The sequence below is a fragment of the Hemitrygon akajei genome, chromosome 7, assembly GCF_048418815.1.
Source record: "Hemitrygon akajei chromosome 7, sHemAka1.3, whole genome shotgun sequence".
NCBI lineage: Eukaryota > Metazoa > Chordata > Chondrichthyes > Myliobatiformes > Dasyatidae > Hemitrygon > Hemitrygon akajei.
The window spans coordinates 103,987,584-104,009,773 of NC_133130.1; the positions used below are offsets into that span (position 1 = coordinate 103,987,584).

General features: G+C 42.9%; 1 protein-coding gene across 1 annotated transcript in view; it reads left to right on the forward strand.

Annotated features, from left to right (window-relative positions):
• Window positions 1-22,190, forward strand: part of LOC140730138 (cation channel sperm-associated auxiliary subunit epsilon-like) — a 56,400-nt gene that overhangs the window by 22,592 nt on the left and 11,618 nt on the right. The window contains exons 5-6 of the mRNA XM_073050271.1: window positions 2,510-2,664; window positions 8,195-8,248. Of these exons, the coding sequence (XP_072906372.1) occupies window positions 2,510-2,664; window positions 8,195-8,248 (209 nt within the window). The remainder of the gene's footprint in view (window positions 1-2,509; window positions 2,665-8,194; window positions 8,249-22,190) is intronic.

Consider the following 22,190-nt stretch of genomic DNA (forward strand, 5'->3'; position numbering starts at 1 on the left):
CAGAGAAAGGTTGAATAGGTTAGGACTTTATTCCCTGGAGCGTAGGAGAATGAGGGGTGATTTGATAGAGGTGTATAAAATTACGATGGGTATAGATAGAGTGAATGCAAGCAGGCTTTATCCACTGAGGCTAGGGGAGAAAAAACCTGAGGTCATGGATTAAGGGTGAAGGGGGAAAGTTTAAAGGGAACATTGGGGGAGGGCTTCTTCACGCAGAGTGTGGTGGGAGTGTGGAATGAGCTGCCAGATGAAGTGGTGAATGCAGGCTCACTTTTGACATATAAGAAAAACTTGGACAGGTGTATGGATGAGAGGGGTTTGGAGCGATATGGCCCGGGTGCAGGTCAGTGGGACTAGGCAGAAAATGGTTCGGCACAGCCAAGAAGAGCCAGAAGGCCTGTTTCTGTGTTGTAGTGTTCTATGGTTCTATGGTTCTATCTGACTCTTGCCCTTCCCTCTCCTGACTGTTACCCTCTTATCTGTTTCCCGAGGCCCCGGTGTGACTATTTGCCTATAGCTCCTCTCTTTTACCTCACTTTCCCTGACCAGACTAAAGTCATCGTGCTGCATCTCCAGTTTCCTAACCCAGTCCCTAAGGAGCTTCAGCTCAACGCACCTGGCGCAGATGTGGCTATCTGGGAGGCTGGGAGTCTCCTGGACATCCCACATCCGACACCCAATACAGAACAACGGCCTCATAGATATACTTCCTATTCCTCACCAGTAGCTTACCTTGCCTTGACCCATTGAGCCAAAGCCCTCCTACTCTGACTCCCTGTACTTTGTTACTCACTCTATAAAGTTGTCTTCTTTAAATTGTTCCCACTGGTCTAACTCACTGACATTCACGCGCTTGTGCAGTCGTGCCTCGATTAGTAAGAAACAGGAATATATTTTATCAGGTGAGACCAAGAGGGGCTATGGGTGCAGTAGAATAGCAATTAAAAGCATATTACTGACAGAAAAGAATGAATTAGCAGAAGCTGAAGAATTGGATATTGAGTCTAAAAGAATGGAGCTTGATCAGACTGAAGGCGAGGTGTTGGTCTTAAGGTTTGTGTTGTTTTATTGCTGCAGTGCAGGAGGTCACAGATAGATCAGAGTGGGAATGAGATGGTAGAATAAAACGGCAGTCAGAAGCTCAGGGCCATCACTGGACTGAGTGTAGGTGCTCCATAAAGCAATCACCTAATCTGCATTTTGTTTTCCAATACAAAGGAGACCATTGTGAACACTGAGTACATTACACTAAATAGGAATAATGCAATTAAATCACTGTTATCTGGTAACACTCTCTAGATGGTGGGAAAGAAAGAGGTGAAAGGACAGGTATTGTTCCTCCTGCAGTTGCATGGGAAGCACTATAAAACAGGAGATGATTAGTAATAATGGATGGATGAAATTCTGTTCTTCCTCTTTCAAGGAGGAGACTGAATGAGAGCAGAGGAGTGGGAAATAGATGAGATATAGTCAGGGGTTCTGTATTTGGTGGGGAGGAGGCAACAGTTCAGAGGCAAAAGAGGCAAACCAGGAAGAGCTTTCCTAGCCTCACTATGGCCGTCATAGTTGGGCAAAGCAAGTTCAGCTTCAATGCATTTTTATGATGCCAGTTTAAAACCTAGGGTAGGTTGTTTCCCCATTACTCTAATCCCAGAAATAATGAGTGCAGCCAGCTTCACAATGTGCTAGGCAGCTAGGCAATTTTCCTCTGGAATTAATCCTATCCGTTTACCAAAGTAATACATTCCAAGTTGTTTAAATCCCCCTCTTCTATACACCCCCATTCCAAATAATCCCATGTTCCTTTCATAGAAGTGATTACAACATTGAGGTTTTAGACTTAAACATCAATTCTCATTGAATCATCCTTAAATATGACACCTAAAATAGTGGCATAAATTGAGAATTAGTATGTTCAAATGACATATGCTAACTGTTATGGGCATGCTTCATTTTAGTGATATACGTTTGTTTAACACACACAAAATGCTGGTGGAACACAGCAGGCCAGGCAGCATCTATAGGGAGAAGCACTGTCGACGTTTCAGGCCGAGACCCTTCGTCAGGACTCACGATCAGGGGTTCCCAAACTTTTTTATGCCATGGACCAGTACAGTTAAGCAAGGGCTCCATGGAGCTCTGGTTGGGAACCCCAGCTCTAGATTGTTTGAATTGTGTTCCGCATGCTATGGGAAAAACTAAGTTAAAGGAAAATATATGCATATTAAAGTTATTATTTATTCAAATCGAACATTAGAGTTACCAAAGCTATTTTCTATATATTTACCAAAAATTCCATCCCCTTCCTGGCCATAATGTCAGGCATTTTCTATTAATATATCTTGTTTTGGTTACATATGAATCAAATTCAAATACTATGCTAAGGATATGCTGTATTCTCTGTTAAGAACATCAAGACTTCCTTTATCCTATTCAAGCATCATGATTGTTGAGATCTTCGCTAACAGTAAAATAACGATTTTTTTTATTTCTTTCATTCTGAATTAAGAATTATAGATCTTGCTATGAGACTCCTGGATTAATTAGAAACATGCATAGGTCTTATGAAATTTTGAATTCATCGAACAGTGTGTTCATCACCTGGCCAACTGACCATACTGGTATTTATCTTTTCACTGTGAAAGTACTGGATTCCAACTACAGGTTATTTGATACATTTTTTGTATTAAAGAAATATTTTTAATTTGAAATTATAAATTATGTTTAATATAGAGAGAATTTGCTCATACTTCTGCTTCTGGAATAAAACTATTTCAATTTAAAAGCAAAATTTAGCACAATTGAGGACTATTTCCCTACAGCACATGTGCTCAGTGAATTTCAGAATCAGGTTTATTATTATTATATATCATGAAATTTTTCCTTGTGGCAGCAGTGTAGTGAAAGTCAAAGAAAAATACTGCAAGTTACAATAAAAATTCATTTAAAATAGTGAAAAAGTGAGATACCGTATATGGCAGAGAAGCTGTGCTAAATGTTGAGTGTTCGTCTTTTGTATCTCTGGTAGTAGTGAAAAGAGGGAATGTCCTGGATGGTGAGGGTCCTTCATTATGAATGCCGCTTTCTTGAGGCATTGCCTTTTGAAAATCTTTGGTGGGGACGGTTGTGCCCTGATAAAGCTGGCTGAGTCTGGAACATTGGAACTTCTATACCAGGCATCCAATCAGACCATACATTTGTAGAAATTTGCAAGAGTTTTTAGTAACATATCAAATGTCCTCAGATTCTTAATGAAATATAGCCATTAGTGTCCCTTTTTCATGATTTATCAATGTCTTAGTATTCAGATAATACTTTTGTTGACACTTAAGTTTTTTGCCGCCTGCTTCATGTATAGTACTTACAATTTCTACACTCAGTAGCTCATTCCCAACTAAAGCTCATAACGTAAGTTATTCATTACTTTTCTAATCTTGAGCTTGCAGGATATTGCTGATTGCTTATTGCATATGTTAATACATTGACCAAGGACTAAAGATGTCCAAAAATAAAACTGGAACAACATACTGTTAATATTCTGCAGTGTTTGCACTGAGAGAGAGAGAGAGAGAGAGAGAGAGAGAGAGAGAGAGACCAGATTAACATTTCAAACTCAAACAAGAAAAAATCTGCATATGCTGGAAAACCAAGCAATGCACACAAAATGTTGGAGAAACTCAGCAACCCAGGCAGAATCTATGGAAAAGAGTACAGCTGACCCTTCATCTGGACTGGAGAAAAAAGATGAGGGGTCAAAGTTAGAAGGTGGGGAGAGGGGAGGAAGAAACACAAGGTTATGGCTGAAACTGGGAGGAGTGGGGTGAAGTAAAGAGCTGGGAAGTTGATTGGCGAGAGAAGGCCATGGAAGAAAGAAAAGGGGGAGGAGAACCAGAGGGAGGTTATGGGCAGGTAAGGAGATAAGGAGAGAGAGGGAAAGCAGAATGTTGAGAAATTGATGTTCATGCCATCAGGTTGGAGCCTACCCAGGTGGAATATAAGGTGTTGCTCCTGCAACCTGAGTGTGGCCTCATTGCAACAGTAGGAAAAGCAGCAGCAGGAGAATGCTGGTCAGAATGTATAATTCACAAATGAAAAGAATGTTTGCTGCCAAGTATGGCACAGCTAATTGATATCAAGAAGTATCTAGCAAGCTAATGTTCAGAATGGCTGCATTTACAATAGACTACAAATAATTTATAGTAACATTATCACAACTGAATGATCCACCCCAGAGTAAATGAACCCTGTACAACATCTTCATATATGAAAAACAATTAAAAAAAAATAAATCTAGTTTCTGTGAAATAGATCTCAAGCTATTGAAAAAAGTAGGCCTGAGGCAACAATTAAAAAGTATGAATATAAATTATGTACTATGTCAGTTACCAGAAGTTTTTCTAACAGTGGATTCCAGTTAATTGCGATATATCGGTACCAATATGTTTCAGCCCAATTAAGTGGTTGCCCCAATTAGCTGAAGTTCATGGAAATAGTTAAAAAGGTATCAAAAAGACACATTACTGTTTAATTGCAGATACAATAGGGTCTTTTTACAAGCCTCTTAGATAGGTACATAGAGCTTAGAAAATTAGAGGGCAATGCTCTAGGGAAATTCTAGGCAGTTTCTAGAGTAGGTTACATGGTCAGCACAATATTGTAGGCCAAAGGGCCTATAATGTGCTGTAGATTTCTATGTCCTATGTATGAGTAACAAATTATGTATTAAATGAAAAACTGAACAAATTAGAATACTGCCAATACTGTAAATACTGAAATAAAACTGTATTATTTCCTAATAGTTATTGATGGAAGAATTTAACCAGTGAACACTGCTGGATTCGTTTGACTAAATGAACAAAGTCAGCGCAGACACCTAGTGTAGATAATAAACAATCAGTGATTGCATCCAAATTTTCATTTTCATTGTTACATTCAAGATGGTTGTCAATACCTTCAAATTCAAGATGTGCTGGTGAACCACAGCGATGTTCTGCAGGCTACGTACAATACTTCTAAATATACCTCATTTGAATTACTCTTCTTGCAACCTGCAGCATATAATTTCCCTTTAAGAAATTTGATTTTAAAAGTGCTTAATAATCAACAGATGACACGATCTTAAAGGATTCAGCGGACATAACTCTCAAGCAAATGGGAACAACACATTTAAGCGGACAAAGGTTGATAGCCATGGACCGAACAAGGCAAAAGGGGGAAGTCCATGCCAGGCTGAAATGCAGAGGGATGTGGCCCCCTCTACCCAGCACCTTGTTGGCAAATGTGCAATCACTGGAGAACAAAATTGAGAATGAGGGCAAGATTGCTGTGTCAGAGGGCAGTGAGAGGGTTTTGTTGAACTCATGGTCCCCCGACCTTGAACACCTAACGATCAAATGCCATCCATTCTATTTACCTAGGGAGTTCTCCATAATCCCAACCTCAGTTTACATACCATCAGCGGCCAACTATAATCAAGCGCTTAATATAACCCCACCACTCAGGCCATACTCTCTTCTCGCTGCTGCCATCAGGCCATCAGGAAGGGGGTAGAGAAGCCTCAGGAGTCGCACCACTAGGTTCAATGCCATGGGTGTTGTTGAAAGAAAAGACATCAACAAGCTGCCCCCTCCCCCCAGCACGAAAAGGAAAAGGTTCAGGAACACTCATTATCCTTCAACCAAAGGGAATCACTTCACTTGCCCCATCAAAATGTTGACTCACTTTCCAGGACTCTTCATCACATATTCTTAATACTTACTGCTTATTTGTTTATTATTATTTCTTTATTTTTGTACTTGCACAGTTTATTTTCTTTTGAACACTTCGTGCAGACTCCAGTGCCTTTTTGTAGCAGGCAGCAACACTGTTTGCAACAAGTCCAGCACCTCTGCCAACGAGCAACCTGCTGATAGGGTAGCCCTACAGTTTTTGAAGTTCTTGATGTCCAGCATTGTCTTGCAATCATAAAAGAGACATTTTAAAAAGTTTAAAAAAAAACTTTGGTTGGCCCCAGAGGCATCAGTACATCAGGCAGCACCTGTGGAAGCAGAAACAGACATGATGTTTCAGATCTTTGATCTTTCATCAGAACTGGAAAAGTTTGTAATGTCAGAATGTTTTAAATTGCACAGAAGGGGGAGGTGAGGAGAGAAAAAAATGGAAAGTCTGTGATGGAATAGATGCCGAGTCAGACTAAAGCAACCAAGGGTGAACAACGTAACCAAAAAGAAATTCCACTAGAGAGGAGAGAAGATTTTCAAGATGAGCATTAATGAAAGAGATGAACATTAAAAGCAGGCAATTTAATGTTAATGAAAATATAGACAGTTGCGATAAATTAAAAATAAGCGCCAAACATGCTGTAAACATAGAACACAGAAATCTACAGCACATTACTGGCCCTTCAGCACATAATGTTGTGCCGACCATGTAACCTATTCTAGAAACTGCCTAGAATTTCCTACTGCATAGCCCTTTTTCAAGGATCCATGTACCTATCTAAGAGTCTCTTAAAAGACCCTACTGTATCCACCTCTACCACCATCATTGGCAGTGCATTCCATGCACCCACCACTCTGTGGAAAAACTTACCCTTGTACCTACTTCCAAGGACCTTGAAACTATGTCCCTTAGTGTTAGCCATTTCAGCCTTGGGAAAAAGCCTTGAGCTATCCACACGATCAATGCCTGTCATCATCTTATACTCCGCTATCAGGTCACCTCTTATCCTCTGTCGTTCCAAAGAGAAAAGGCCAAGTTCACTGAACCTATTCTCATAAGATTTGCTCTCCAATCCAGGCAAATTCCTTGTACATTGCCTCTGCACACTCTATAGTATCCACATCCTTCCTGTAGTGAGGTGATCAGAACTGAACACCGTACTCCAAGTGTGGTCTGATCAAGGTCTGATGTAGCTGTAACATTACCTCAAGGCTCTTATACTTAATCCCATTGTTGCTGAAGGCCATTGCACCATACGCTGGTTTAACAACACTGTCAAGCTGCACAGCAGCTTTGAGAGTCCAATGGATGTGAATCCCAAGATCCCTCTGATCCTCCACACTGCCAAGAGTCTTACCATTAATATTATATTCTGTCTTCAAATATGACCTACTGAAATGAATCACTTCACACTTACCTGGGTTGAACTCCATCTGCCACTTCTCAATCCAGTTCTGCATCCTCTCGATGTCCTGATGTAACCTTTGATAACCCTTCAGATTACCTACAACAACCCCAACTTTTGTGTCAGAAGCAAACTTACTAACACACCTTTCTGCTTCCTTATCCAGGTCATTTATAAAAATCACAAAGAGGGTCCCCAAACTGATCTCTGCAGAGCACCATTGGTCACCATCCTCCATGCAGAGTATGAACCATTTGCAACCACCCCATGCCTTCCGTGGGCAAGCCAATTCTGGATCCACAAAGCAAGGTCTCCTTGGATCTCACACCTCCTTACTTTGCATGGGAACCTTTTCAAATGCCTTACTGAAATTCATATATACTACATCTACTACTCTACCTTCATCAATGTGTTTTGTTACATCCTCAAAATATTTAATCAGGCTCGTAAGGCATGACCTGCCCTTGACAAAGCCATGCTGACTATTCCTAATCATAATATGCCTCTCCAAATGTTCATAAATCCTGCCTCTCTGGATCTTCTCCAGCAACGTACCAACCACTGAAGTAAGACTCACTGGTCTATAATTTCCTGGGTTATCTCTGCTCCCTTTCTTGAACAAGGGAACAACATTTGCAACCCTCCAATCCTCTGGTACTTCTCCCATCCCAATTGATGATGCAAAGGTCATCACCAGATGCTCAGCGATCCCCCTCCCTTGCTTCCCACATTAAAGAGAAAGAGAAACAAGTTTAATTTTCTGCTCAGTGACTTTACAAATGAAGTGGAAACTGAATTCTGACTTTTCTAGCGAAAGGACCTTGAGTTGAAGTACTGCTGCCTGACCCATGAGTATTTCCAGTATTTTGTCTTGATTTCAAATTTTCAGCATTTGCCTATTTTCTTTTGATTCTGAAATGAAAGTTGTTTTTTCTGGTCACATTGATAAATGCTCCAACTCTGTTTTGACTGTTACCAGATTGGGAGAAATATCAAACCAGTTCTCAAAAAGTTAATTTCTCTTACTTTTAATATGCTAAACTTATTTTTTTGTTGTTGTTTCTGCAGTTTCTGTAAACTCACAGCTCATTTTGCTGTAGACACCTATGGAGTGGTCAACAGGTACAGTTTCTATAACAGAAGTGATTCTCGCAGTAATTCAATGTACAATCTATGGAATCAGAATCAGCTTTATTATCACTGACTGTGTGACATGAAACTTAATGTTTTGCAATGAAAAGGCATAATAATCACTATAAATTACGAAAATAAATAATACATGCAGGGTAGTGTTCCTGGACCCATTGGGCACAAGATACAACAGCCTGAAAGCATGTACCACCTGGCTCAAGACAACTTCTATTCCACTTATCAGCTGCTACTGCTGAGCAGCTACTCTAACAAACCTATTAGATTCTAAGAACAGGGAAAGGTAGGCGTATAACACGATTTCCATTGGAATCCAGTAATAAGGTTTCAAAGTTCAAGAAATAGTTCAAGAAACAAACAGTCTTGGAACATTAAAACTAATGAAATTAAAACTAGCAATATAACAAAATTAACAGCATAATAAATGGAGGTGGAAACGATAGGGTCTTTTAAGAGACTCCTAGATAGGTACATGGAGCTTAGAAAGATAGAGGGCTATGGTAACCTTAGGTAATTCCTAAGGTAAGGACATGTTTGGCACAGATTTGTAATTTCTTCAATGTAATTAAATGGTTTTAAGCTATTTTAAACAAAGTTAGTGATGTTAAGCAACATTAAGCATAATGAAGCGAATGTTAATGTAATTAAGCAGTCAACAAAATTGATATCATATCCAGCTGTCTGTAGCTCTAACTGACTGAAGTATGAATATGTAACTAACTCTTTGCTTTTACTATCTCCTCACCCATGTGACTAACTACCATAACAAACACGATAAACGTACTGATACAAAATAGAATGTACCGTAGATAGAAAACAGATACAAAGACTATTGCTTGTTTCCCTAGTACAGTAAACAGAACTCTTGGCCTCAGTCTTCCTTGTTATAACCTTGTGCCTTATTATTCATTTGTACTGCACTTCCTCTGTAATTATAACACTTTTTTCTGCATTCTGTCCTTGTTTTACTTCAATGCATAGTTGTAATGAAATTATCTGTGTTGTTGGCATGCAAAATAGTTTTTCACTGTACATGTGACAATAAAACAATTTACCAAATTATGGATCATTCAGAAATCTGATGGAGGGGATAAATCTGTTCCTAAATTTGGTATTTTTCAGACTGTATAAATTATGAGATTTCCTAAAAAAAAAACTTTGTTTTGCTAGTTTTCTTTCTAAGAACATTGTCTATACTGAATTCCTGTATTATTTAAATTTTCGTGATAGCTTTGGATCACTTGTGTCTCTTTTAGTTTATATATCTGTATTGTACTTTTGCTTGTAGGAAACTAAATGTACAGAACTATCATGATAGAATTCTTTGATTCATTATCTCTAACAAAATATCATACAAAGTATTCCTATTCCACTATGACTTCTAAATTGAAATAACATTTCTCCCAGAATTTTCTTTTTCAAGAAAGTTGAGGTATTCTTCATGATGTGCAGATTTGCTCTGCCTATGTTGTTAACAATCAAACACTATGCAAATTCCCAATATTCTGTATTAAATCTTATGAACCTATCACATTCCTATTTGTAATTTTGACAAAAGGGCAAGTGATACCCTTTTCACCCTCTTGCAGTACTTAAAGTTTATTTTTATGCTGTACATATTGCCAAACTTCTGTGCTGTGTCAAATCCTCAGAAATGGTTAATGGCAAATATTTGAAGCACATGTACTCAGTGGCCAACTTATGAGGTACAGGAATGGAACCCAGTGTGGTCTTCTGTTGTTGTAGCCCATTCCACTTCAAGGTGTGACATTATGTGCATTCGGAGATGCTTGCCTACACATCACCGTTGTAACGTGTAGAGTTACTGTCACCTTCCTGTCAGCTTGAGCCAGTCTGGCCATTATCTTCTGTCCTCTGACTTCTCTCATTAAAAAGGCATTTTTGCTCACAGAACTACTGCTCACTAAATGTTTTTTTACTTATCATACCATTCTCTGTAAACTCTAGAGGTTGTTGTGCATGAGAATTGCAGGAGATCAGCAGATTCTGAGGTACTCAAACCACCCCATCGGGCACCAACAATCATTCCACAGTCAAAGTCAAATAGTTCACATTTTTTCCCATTCTGACGTTTGGTCTGAGAAACAAATGAATCTCTTGACCCGCATGCTTTTATGCATTGAGATGTTGGCATATGATTGGCTGATTAAATATTTGTATTGGTTGGGAACCTCTGCTGATGTACAGGTGTACATAACAAAGTGGCCACTGAGTTTATTTATGTGGAACAAAGATCAGTACAGCATAAAAACAGGCCCTTCAGCCATGATACCTGTGTCGGCCATGTTGTAATTGAAACTAATCCCAGCTGCATATATATGGTCTATATTCCCCCCCATTCCCTGCCTGTTTATATGCTGTCTATATTTCTAAATTGTTGCTATTGTCTCTGCTTCCACTACCTGCCCTGGCAGTTGATTCCAGGCACCTACACCTCTGTCATTAATAACAAATCCTGACTCATAAATCTTCTTTAAATCATTTCCTGCTTTTCTTAAAACTACGACCTCTAGTCCATAAGACCATAAGGCATAGGAGTAGAATTAGGCCATTTGGCCCATCAAGTTTGCTCTGCCATTCCAACATGGCTGATCCTTTTCTCCCCTCCATGGCCCCACTGCCCAGCGTTCTCCCCGTAACCTGTGATGCCATGTCCAATCAAGAACCTATTAAGTTCTGCCTTAAATACACAATGACCTGGCCTCCACAGCTGCCTGTGGTAACAAATTCCACAAATTCATCAACCTCTGGCTAAAGAAATTTCTTCACATCTGTTTTAAATTGATACCCTTCTATCCTGAGGCTGTGCCCTCTTGTCCTGGACACCCCAACCATGGAAAACATCCTTTCCACATCTACTCTGTCTAGGCCTTTCAACATTCAAAAGGTTTCAATGAGTTTCCCCCTCATCCTTCTAAATTCCAGTGACTACAGAGCCATCAAACATTCTTCATATGATAACCCTTTCATTCCCAGAATCATCCTTGTGAACCTCTTCTGAAGCCTCTCCAATTCCAGCACATCTTTTCTTAGATGAGGAGCTGTTCACAATACTCAAGGTGAGGCCTCACCAGTGCCTTATAAAGCCTCAGGATCAATCCCTGCTCATGTAATTTAGACCTCTTGAAATGAGGTCTAAACATTGCATTTGCCTTCCACACCACCTGCAAGTTAACCTTTAGGGTGTTCTGCACAAGGATTCCCAAGTCCCTTTGCATCTCAGATTTTTGGATTTTCATCCTGTTCAGAAAATAGTCTGCACATTTACTTCTACTACCAAAGTGTATGACTATGCATTTTCCAACATTATATTTCATTTGCCACTTTCTTGCCCATTCCCCTAATCTGCCTTAAGTCCTTCTGCAGCCTGTTTCCTCAGCACTACCTGCCCCTCCACCAATTTTTGTATCATTTGCAAATGTGGCAACAAAGTCATTTATTTACTGTTGTCATCTAAATCATTGATATACAGCATAAAAAGCAATCCCAACATCAACCCCTGCAGAACACTAGTCACTGGCAACCAACCAACAAGGATTCCTTTATTCCTACTTGCTGCTTCCTACCAATTAGCCAATGCTCTAACCATGCCAGTAACTTTCCTGTAATACCATGGGTTTTTACCTTGGTAAGCAGCCTCATGAGTGACACCTTGTCAAAGGCCTTCTGCAAGTCCAAATATACAACATCCACTGCATCCCTTTTATCTATTCTACTCCTCAAAGAATTCCAACAGGTTTGTCAAGCAAGATTTTCCTTAAGGAAACCATGCTGACTTTGTCCTATGTGACCAAGTATTCCATAACCTCATCCTTAACAATTGACTCCAACATATTCCCAACCAGTGAGGTCAGGCTAACTGGCTAACAGGTCTATAATTTCCTTTCTGTTGCCTTCCTCCTTGCTTAGCTTAAAGAGTGGACTAACATTCGTAATTTTCCAGTCCGCTGGCATTATGCCGGAGTCCAATGATTTTTGAAAGATCATTACTAATGCCCCCATAATCTCTGGTCTGGGTGACTTATGTACCCTTAGGTCTTTAAGCTTTTTGAGCACCTTCTCCATTTTTATAGAAACTGCGCTCACTTCTCTTCCCTCACACCCTTCAACACCTGGCATACTGCTAGTGTCTTCCATAGTGAAGACTGATGCACAATACTCCTTTAGTTCAACTGCTATCTCCTTATCCCTCATTATTATTTCTCTGACGTCATTTCCTAGAGGTCCTATATCCACTCTCATCTCCCTTTTATTTTTATGTACTTGACAGAATTTTACTATTCACTTTGATATTGTTTGCTACCTTGCTTTCATATTTCATCTTTTCCCTTCTAATGATTCTTTTAGTTGCTCTCTGTATGTTTTTAAAAGCTTTCCAATCTTCTATCTTTTTCCACTAATTTTTGCTTTATTGTATGCCCTCTGTTTTGCTTTTACATTAGCTTTCACTTCCCAACCTTTTTTATGCCATGGATCAAAACCATTAAGCAAGGAGTCTGTGAACCCCAGGTTGGGAACCTCTGCTCTTATTTTTGCTATTTTTATCAGGGAAAAACACTATCTACCTTTTCTATGCATTCATAATTTTATATAATTTTATCAGGGACATAATTTTATATAATTCTTAATCCCTGACACTCCAGAGGTAAAAAACTGAGTTTATCCAACACCACCTAATAGCTAATAGTTTCTAAGCAAGGCAACATCTTGCTGAATGTCTGCACACTATAGTCAACTTTCCTGTAATGTGGCAACTAGATATTATTCCAAAAATGGTCTAACCAAACTTTTATATAGCTGCAGCATGACTTCCAAACTTTTATACTCAACATCCAGACTGATGAAGTATGCCTTTTTTATTCTTTTCCACCTTATCTGCTTGTGTTGCCACTTTTAGGAGCTCTAAATATGCATCTGAAATGCCTCTATGCTTAATGTTCCCACCATTTACTGAATACCTCTTATATATAGCCTTCCAATCCCAAGTGCAACAGCTACACACATGCCCAGATCTGTCATTTTTTATTCATTTTGCCAATTGGTCTATACCCTGCTGTATCAGGAACAGCTTCTTCCCCTCTGCCATCTGATTCCTAAATGGACATTGAATCTTTGGACTACCTCACCTTTTTTTAATATACTGTTTTTGCACGTTTTTTTAATCTATTCAATATATGGGGGGTTGGGGGGGCATTGCTAGTCAGGGAAAATGTTACAGCAGTGCTCAGGCAGGACAGATTAGAGGGCTTGTCTACTGAGGCCATATGGGTGGAGCTGAAAAACAGGAAAGGTATGGTCACATTAATGGGGTTGTATTATAGACCACCCAACAGTCAGCGAGAATTGGAGGAGCAAATCTGTAGAGAGATAGCAGACAACTGCAGGAAACCTAAAGTTGTGATAGTAGGGGATTTTAATTTTCCACATATTGATTGGGACTCCCATACTGTTAAAGGTCTAGATGGGTTAGAGTTTGTAAAATGTGTTCAGGAAAGTTTTCTAAATCAATATATAGAGGTACCAACAAGAGGATGCAATATTAGATCTTCTATTGGGAAACAAGTTAGGACAAGTGACGGAAGTGTGTGTAGGGGAACACTTTGGGTCTAGTGATCATAATGCCATTAGTTTCAACTTGGTCATGGATAAAGATAGATCTGGTCCTCGGTACTAAACTGGAATAAGGACAAATCTGAAGAAATGAGAAAGGATCTAAAAAGCATGGATTGGGACAGTTTGTTCTCTGGCAAGAATGGGATTGGTAAGTGGGAGGCCTTCAAAGGAGAAATTGAGAGTGCAGAGTTTGTATGTTCCTGTCTGGATTAAAGGCAAAAGTGAATAGGAATAAGGAACCTTGATTTTCAAGGGATATTGGAAATCTGATAAGAAGAGAGAGATGTATGACAGGTTTAGGCAACAAGGAGCAAATAAGGTAATTGAGTATAAAAAGAGCAATAAAATACTTAAAGAAATCAGGAGGGCTAAAAGATATGAGGTAGCTTTGGCAGTCGAGGTGAAGGACAATCCGAAGAGTTTCTACAGGTATATTAAGAGCAAGAGGATAGTAAGGGATAAAATTGGTCCTCTTGAAGATCAGAGTGGTCGTCTATGTATGGAACCAAAAGAAATGGGGGAGATCTTAAATGGTTTTTTTGCATCTGTATTTACTAAGGAAACTGGCAAGGAGTCAATAGAAATAAGGCGAACAGGTAGTGAGGTCATGGAACCTATACAGATTGAAGAGGAAGAGGTGCTTGCTATCTTGAGGCAAATCAGATTAGATAAATCCCCAGGATCTGACAGGTTATTCCCTTGGACCTTGAAGGAGACTAGTGTTGAAATTGCAGTAGCCCTGGCAGATATATTTAAAATGTCAGTATCCAGGGGTGAGGTGCCGGAGGATTGGAGGATAGTTTATGTTGTTCCATTGTTTAAAAAAGGCTCTAAAAATAATCCGGCAAATTATAGGCCGGTAAATTTGACATTGATAGTAGGTAAATTATTGGAAGAAGTACTAAGAGATAGGATCTACAAGTATTTGGATAGACAGGGACTTATTAGGGAGAGGCAACATGGCTTTGTGCGTGGTAGATCATGTTTAACAAATCTATTAGAGTTTTTCGAGGCGGTTACCAGGAAAGTGGATGAAGGGAACGTAGTGGATGTTGTCTACATGGACTTCAGTAAGGCCTTTGACAAGGTTCCGCACGGGAGGTTAGTTAGGAAGATTCAGTCACTAGGTATACATGGCGAGGTAGTAAATTGGATTAGATATTGGCTCAATGGGAGAAGCCAGAGAGTGGCAGTGGAGGATTGTTTCTCTGAGTGGAGGCCACTGACTAGTGGTGTGTCAGGGGGATCAGTGCTGGGTCCATTGTTATTTGTCATCTATATCAATGATCTAATCTATATCAAATTTGCTGATGATACAAAGATCAGAGGTGTAGTGGACAGTGAGGAAGGTTTTCAAAGCTTGCAGAGGGATTTGGGCCAGCTGGAAAAATGGGCTGAAAAATGGCAAATGGAGTTTAATGCAGACAAGTGTGAGGTATTGCACTTTGGAAGGAAAAACCAAGGTAGAACATGCAAGGTAAATGGTAGGACACTGAGGAGAGCAGTAGAACAGAGGGATCTGAAAATACAGATACAAAATTCCCTAAAAGTGGTGTCATAAGTAGATAGGGTTGTAAAGAGAGCTTTTGGTACATTGGCCTTTATAAATCAAAGTATTGAGTATAAGAGCAAAGACGAGGAAATCTGCAGATGCTGGAAATTCAAACAACAACACACAAAATGCTGGTGGAACACAGCAGGTCAGGCAGCATCTATAGGGAGAAGCGCTGTGGACGTTTTGGGCCGAGACCCTTCGTCAAGACTAGTCCTGAAGGGTCTCAGCCGGAAACATCGACAGCGCTTCTCCCTATAGATGCTGCCTGGCCTGCTGTGTTCCACCAGCATTTTGTGTGTGGTGTTTATTGAGTATAAGAGTTGGAATGTTATGGTGAGGTTGTGTAAGGCATTGGTGAAGCTGAATCAGGAATATGGTGTGCAGTTTTGGTCACCAAATTACAGGAAGGATGTTAATAAGGTTGAAAGAGTGCAGAGAAGGTTTACAAGGATGTTGCTGGGACTTGAGAAACTGAGTTACAGAGAAAGGTTGAATAGGTTAGGGCTTTATTCCCTGGAGTGTAGAAGAATGAGGAGAGACTTGATAGAGATATATAAAATTATGATGTGTACAGATAGAGTGAATGCAAGCAGGCTTTTTCCACTGAGGCTAGAGGAGAAAAAACCAGAGGACATGTGTTAAGGATGAAGAGGGAAAAGTTTAAAGGGAACATGGGGGGTGGGGCTTCTTCACACAGAGTGGTGGGAGTGTGGAATGAGCTGCCGGATGAAGTGGTAAATCCGGGCTCACTTTTAATATTTAAGAAAACTTGGACAGGTACATGGATGAGAGGTGTACGGAGGGATATGGTTTAGGTGCAGGTCAGTGGGACTAGACAGAAAAATAGTTTGGCACAGCCTGTTTGTGCTGTAATGTTCTATGGTCTATATGTACACTGTAGTTGATTTACTTATTTATTATTATTTATTTTCTCTCTGCTAGATTATGTATTGCATTGAACTGCTGCTAAGTTAACAAATTTCACATCACATGCCAGTGATAATAAACCTGAATCTGATCCTTTCACAACTTTCCTCACTAACCACAACTTCACCAATTTTTATGCCATTTGCAAATTTATTAATCAGCCCATTTGCAGGCCATTTACATATATACTATATATCACAAAAATACAGAGGTCCCAAGCATAGATCACCGTACCTCCACTCGAGTAACATCCTTCCACTACTACCCTCTTTCTTCTATAAAGAAGTCAACCATGAATTCAATCTACCAAGTCTCCATAGATCCCATGTCCTTTAATTTTCAGTATTAGCGTACTATGAGAAACTTCGTTGAAAGTTTTAGTAAAGTCCATGTATACAGTATCCACTAACCTACTGTCATGAATCAAATTAATCAACTCCTCAAAAAAAACTCAATCATGTTTATAAAAAGTTGCCTTCCCCACAGAGCCCTGCCAGCTGTTTACCTTCCCAGATAGCAAGTGGATGCTTCACCATTAATTTATCCACCACTTATGTAATTTGTCTCTATAACATTGGTTATTTTCCAGTCATCTGGGACCTTTTCTGTAGCTAAAGAGAGTACAAAGGTCTCAGTCAAGGTCACAGCAATATACTCTCTTCCCTCTCTCAGTAACCTAGAAAAAAATCCCATCGTCCTGTGACATCCATCTTAATGCACTGCAAGAGCCTCAATACCTTCATATTAACATACCCTCGAGTATCAACACATCCCTCCCTGATCTTGCTATCCTATATGTTCTTCTCCTTGGTGAATACCAATGTAATGTTCTTAGTATTTCACCCACTTCCTCTGGGTCCATCATACATTCTCTTCTTTATCCTCGAGTGGTTTTAACCTCTCCCTCCTTACCACGTTGTCAGAATCGGAATTATTATCATTGACAAATGTCATGAAATCTGTGGGTTTTTGTTAGCTGTGTAGTGCAGGACATTAAAAAATTGCTATAGGTTACAATGTAAAAATAAACTTAAATAGTGCAAAAGAGGAATAGTATGGCAGTGTTCATAGTTCCATGAACCATTCAGGAATCTAATGGCAGAAGAGAAGAATCTGTTCCCAAAATGGTGAGTGTGTCTTCAGGCTCGTGCACCTCCTCCCTGAAGGTAATAATGAAAAGGAAGCATGTCCGAGAAGGTGAGATTCTTTAATGATAGATGCCGCTTTCTTGAGGCACGAAATACTTGCATATGCCCTCTGCACTAGGGATGCTTGTGCCGATTATGGAACTAACCCCAGTTATATTCCTCAAAGGCCTTGTCCAATTTTAGCTTCCTGAATTTTGCATAGAATCATATAATACTATAACAGAGAAACAGGCCCTTCGGCCATCAAGTTTGTTCCACACCATTAATCTGTCTAGTCTCAGCAACCTGCACTCAGACCATAGCCCTCCATACCATTCCCATCTATCAAAATGTACCTTAAATGTTGAAATCAACCCCATATCCACGACATGCACTGGTAGTTCATTCCATACTCTTACCCTCTGAGTGAAGAAGTTCCCCTTCATGTTCCTCTTAAACATTTCACCTCTCACCCTTAACCCATGACCTCTGGTAGTCTCACCCAACCTCAGTGGAAAAAGCCTGCTTGCATTTACCTTATCTATGCACCTCAATATTGTATCCCTCTATCAAATCTCCTTTCAATCTTCTATGTTCTAACCTTTTCAACCTTTCCCTATGACTCAGGTCTACAAGTCATAGGAACATCTTTGTAAATTTTCACTGCACTGTTTCAATCTCATTTATAATCTTTCCTGTAGGTAGGAGAACAAAACTGAACACAATACTCCAAATTAAGCCTCAATGACTTATACGATTTCTTTTTTTGTAATTTGTTTTTTTTTTAATTGAAGTTCATCATCAAACAAACATTTCCATAAGATGTATTTCAGACATTGTACATATTGTGGCGACCCACTTCCTAGCACACTCGAACCGGCTCACAAATAGCCAGCGTGCCGGCATAAAGGCCAGTCCTAAAAGGGCGCCAGGTCTGCTTCACCAAAGGGAAAAGCCCATGCGGGACTGTGAATACATGCCCCCTACAGCATCCGCACCCGGGGAGGGCGGGATCAGGGAGGCTTTAAAGCGAGGCCGCGAAGTTCGAATAAAATCTTTTTTAACTGCAGTTTACCGACTCCGTGTCGTTATTTCAGCGCTGTGTGTAGCACACCGCTACAATTGGTGACCCCGACGGCCCAAATGACATTTGGGTCGAAGATGACCGACGCTGCATCTGTTCATGCAGTTTCGTTGAAACTGCCAAGCTTCTGGACGCTGCGACCTCACCTATGGTTCCAGCAAGCAGAAGCCCAATTCCACGTTCAGCAGATAACCTCAGATGACACACGTTACTACTACGTCGTGAGCTCCCTCGACCAGGAGACAGCCGCCCAGGTTGAGGAGTTCATACAGTCACCCCGGAAGACGGCAAATACACAGAATTCAAAGCCCTGCTCATAAGGACCTTCGGACTCTCACGGCGCGAGCCGGCTGCCCGTTTACTGCACCTGGATGGTTTGGGAGACAGACCTCCATCGGCTTTAATGAATGAGATGTTGTCTCTCGCCGGAGGACACAAGCCCTGCCTCATGTTTGAGCAGGCATTCCTGGAGCAGCTGCCCGAGGACATACGCCTGCTGCTGTCTGACGCGGATTTCAGCGACCCCCGGAAGGTGGCAGCCCGTGGAATGACTTGCTGTGGAATGCCAAGAAGGTGAGTGGGGCGACCGTCGCACAGATCACCAGGCCACGCTCCCAGCAGCAAACCAGACCAGGCCCGGCCACAGAGCCCACTAACCCCAGAGGCAGGGGTGAGGAGCCCAACGAACAATGGTGCTTCTACCACCAGCGGTGGGGCGCAGAAGCCCGCCGCTGTCGCCCACCCTGCAAGTTCCCGGGAAACACCAGGGCCAGCCGCCACTGATGGCTACGGCAGCTGGCCATCGGGATAGCCTCCTGTATGTGTGGGACAAGCGGTTGGGACACCGTTTTTTGGTCGACACCAGTGCCAAGATCAGCGTCTTACCTCCGATGAGTTACGACACCCGCAACAGGGCACCAGGTCCCACCCTGAGGGCCGTGAACGGCAGCAGAGCAAGGACCTACGGCACCAGTACGGTACAGCTACAGTTTGGCTCCAGCCGGTTCACGTGGGACTTCACTCTGGCCGCCGTAGCCCAACCGCTCCTGGTGCGGATTTTTTGCGGTCTCACAGCCTGCTGGTCGACCTGCCGAGGCAGAGACTGGTCCACGCCAAGACCTTCCAGACGTTCTCCCTGGGTGCAGCCCAGTTGCCAGCCCCACATCTCGACTCCATCACACTGTCTGACAATGACTTCACCAGAGTCCTGGCGGATTTCCCCATCGGTTCTGGCACCACAGTTCACGGCAGCCATGCCCAGACACGGAGTACAGCACCACATCCCGACCCAGAGACCACCCCTCCACACCTGTCCTCGAAGGCTTCCTCCGGACAAGCTCCGACTGGCGAAGGAGGAGTTCAAGAGGATGGAGGAATTGGGGATCATACGGCGGTCCGACAGCCCATGGGCCTCCCCCCTGCACATGGTGCCCAAAGCGACAGGGCTGGAGACCATGCGGCGACTACCGCAGGCTGAATGAGGCTACCACACTGGACCGCTACCCTGTGCTGCACATTCAGGACTTTGCAGCAAACCTGCATGGCGCACGGATCTTCTCCAAGGTAGACCTCATCCTGGGATACCATCAAATCCCAATGCATCCGGACAACGTCCCCAAAACGGCACTCATCACCCCTTTCGGCCTTTTCGAGTTCCTCCGCATGCCGTTCGGCCTGAAGAATGCCGCACAGACATTCCAGCGGTTAATGGACGCGGTGGGACGCGACCTGGACTTCGCATTCATCTATTTGGACGACATCCTCATAGCCAGCAGCAGTCGTCAGGAGCATCTGTCCCACCTCCGTCAACTCTACGCCCGACTGAGTGAATACAGTCTAACAATCAACTAGGCCAAATGCCAGTTCGGGCTCGACACCATCAACTTCCTGGGCCACAGGATTACTAAAGACAGGGCAACCCCTCGGCCCGCTAAGGTAGACGTGGTCCGCCATCTTCCCCGACCCACCACAATCAAAGGCCTTCAGGAATTCATGGGTATGGTAAATTTCTACCACCGCTTCCTCTCTTCAGCTGCCCGAATCATGCTGTTCGCCCTGATGTCGGGTAAGGGCAAGGACATTGCCTGGGACGAGGAGTCCGCCGCCGCTTTCATTAAAACGAAGGAAGCCTTGGCAAACGCCGCAATGCTAGTGCACCCCAGAATGGACGTCCCTACCGCCCTCACAGTGGACGCATCTAACACGGCAGTCAGTGGGGTACTGGAGCAACTCATCGCGGGTTGCTGGCAACCCCTGGCGTTTTTCAGCAAACACCTGCGACCACCCGAGCTCAAATACAGTGCTTTCGACCGGGAACTGTTGGCGCTATACCTGGCAATCCGGCATTTCAGATACTTCTTAGAAGGTAGGCCCTACATGGCGTTCACGGACCACAAGCCGCTTACCTTTACGTTCACGAAGGTGTCCGATCCCTGGTTGTCCCGCCAGCAGCGCCATCTGTCCTACATCTCTGAATACACGACGGATGTCCGGCACGTCTCGGGTAAGGACAATGTCATGGTGGACGCGCTCTCTCGCCCTAACATTCATGCCCTTTCCCAAGGGGTAGACTTTGAAGCGCTGGCAGAGGCGCAGCAGGCAGACGAGGTGATCCCTAGTTACAGAACCGCAGTCTCCGGTTTGCAGCTCCAGGACCTCCCTGTAGGCCCAGGTGAGAGGACCCTACTCTGTGACATCACCACCGGCCAACCCCGTCCCGTTGTCCCGGCAAACTGGCGGCGACGCTTTATTCGACTCCATTCATAACTTAGTGCACCCCTCCATCAGGACAACCGTCTGGATGGTCTCCAGCAGGTTCGTTTGGCACAGACTCCACAAGCAGGTCAGTGAATGGGCCAAAACGTGCATGCACTGCCAGACGGCCAAGGTGCAGCGGCACACCAAAGCTCTGCCGCAGCAGTTCCACCCCACCCACCGGCGTTTCGACCACATTCATGTGGATATCATGGGCCCCCTGCCAGTGTCGTGCAGAGCGCAGCAGCACCTCACTATCGTGGACCGGTTCACCAGATGGCCAGAGGCGATCCCGCTCACCGACACCATCTCCGAATCTTGCACCCGGGCACTGATCACCACATGGGTGTCCCGCTTTGGTGTACCGGCCCACATTACCTCCGACAGAGGCGCCCAGTTCACCTCCAGCCTGTGGTCAGCTATGGCCAGCCTTTTGGGGACACAGCTGCACCACACAACTGCCTACCACCCGCAGTCGAACGGAGCGTTTCCACCGTCACCTAAAGTCGGCTCTCATGGCCTGCCTGCGAGGAGCTAACTGGGTGGACAAGCTTCCCTGGGTCCTGCTCGGCATCCGCACGGCACCCAAAGACGATCTGCACACCTCGTCGGCCGAGTTGGTGTACGGCGCACCCCTGGTCATCCCCAGGGAGTTCATACCAGCCCTAAGGGGGCAAGAGGAAGAACCCGCAGCAGTCCTGGGCAGACTACGCGAGAGGCTTGGCAACCTGGCCCCCATACCCACTTCGCAGCATGGGCAGAACCCGACCTGTATACCCAAAGACCTGCAGAACTGCAAGTTTGTGTTTGTATGAAGGGGCGGGCATCGGCCAC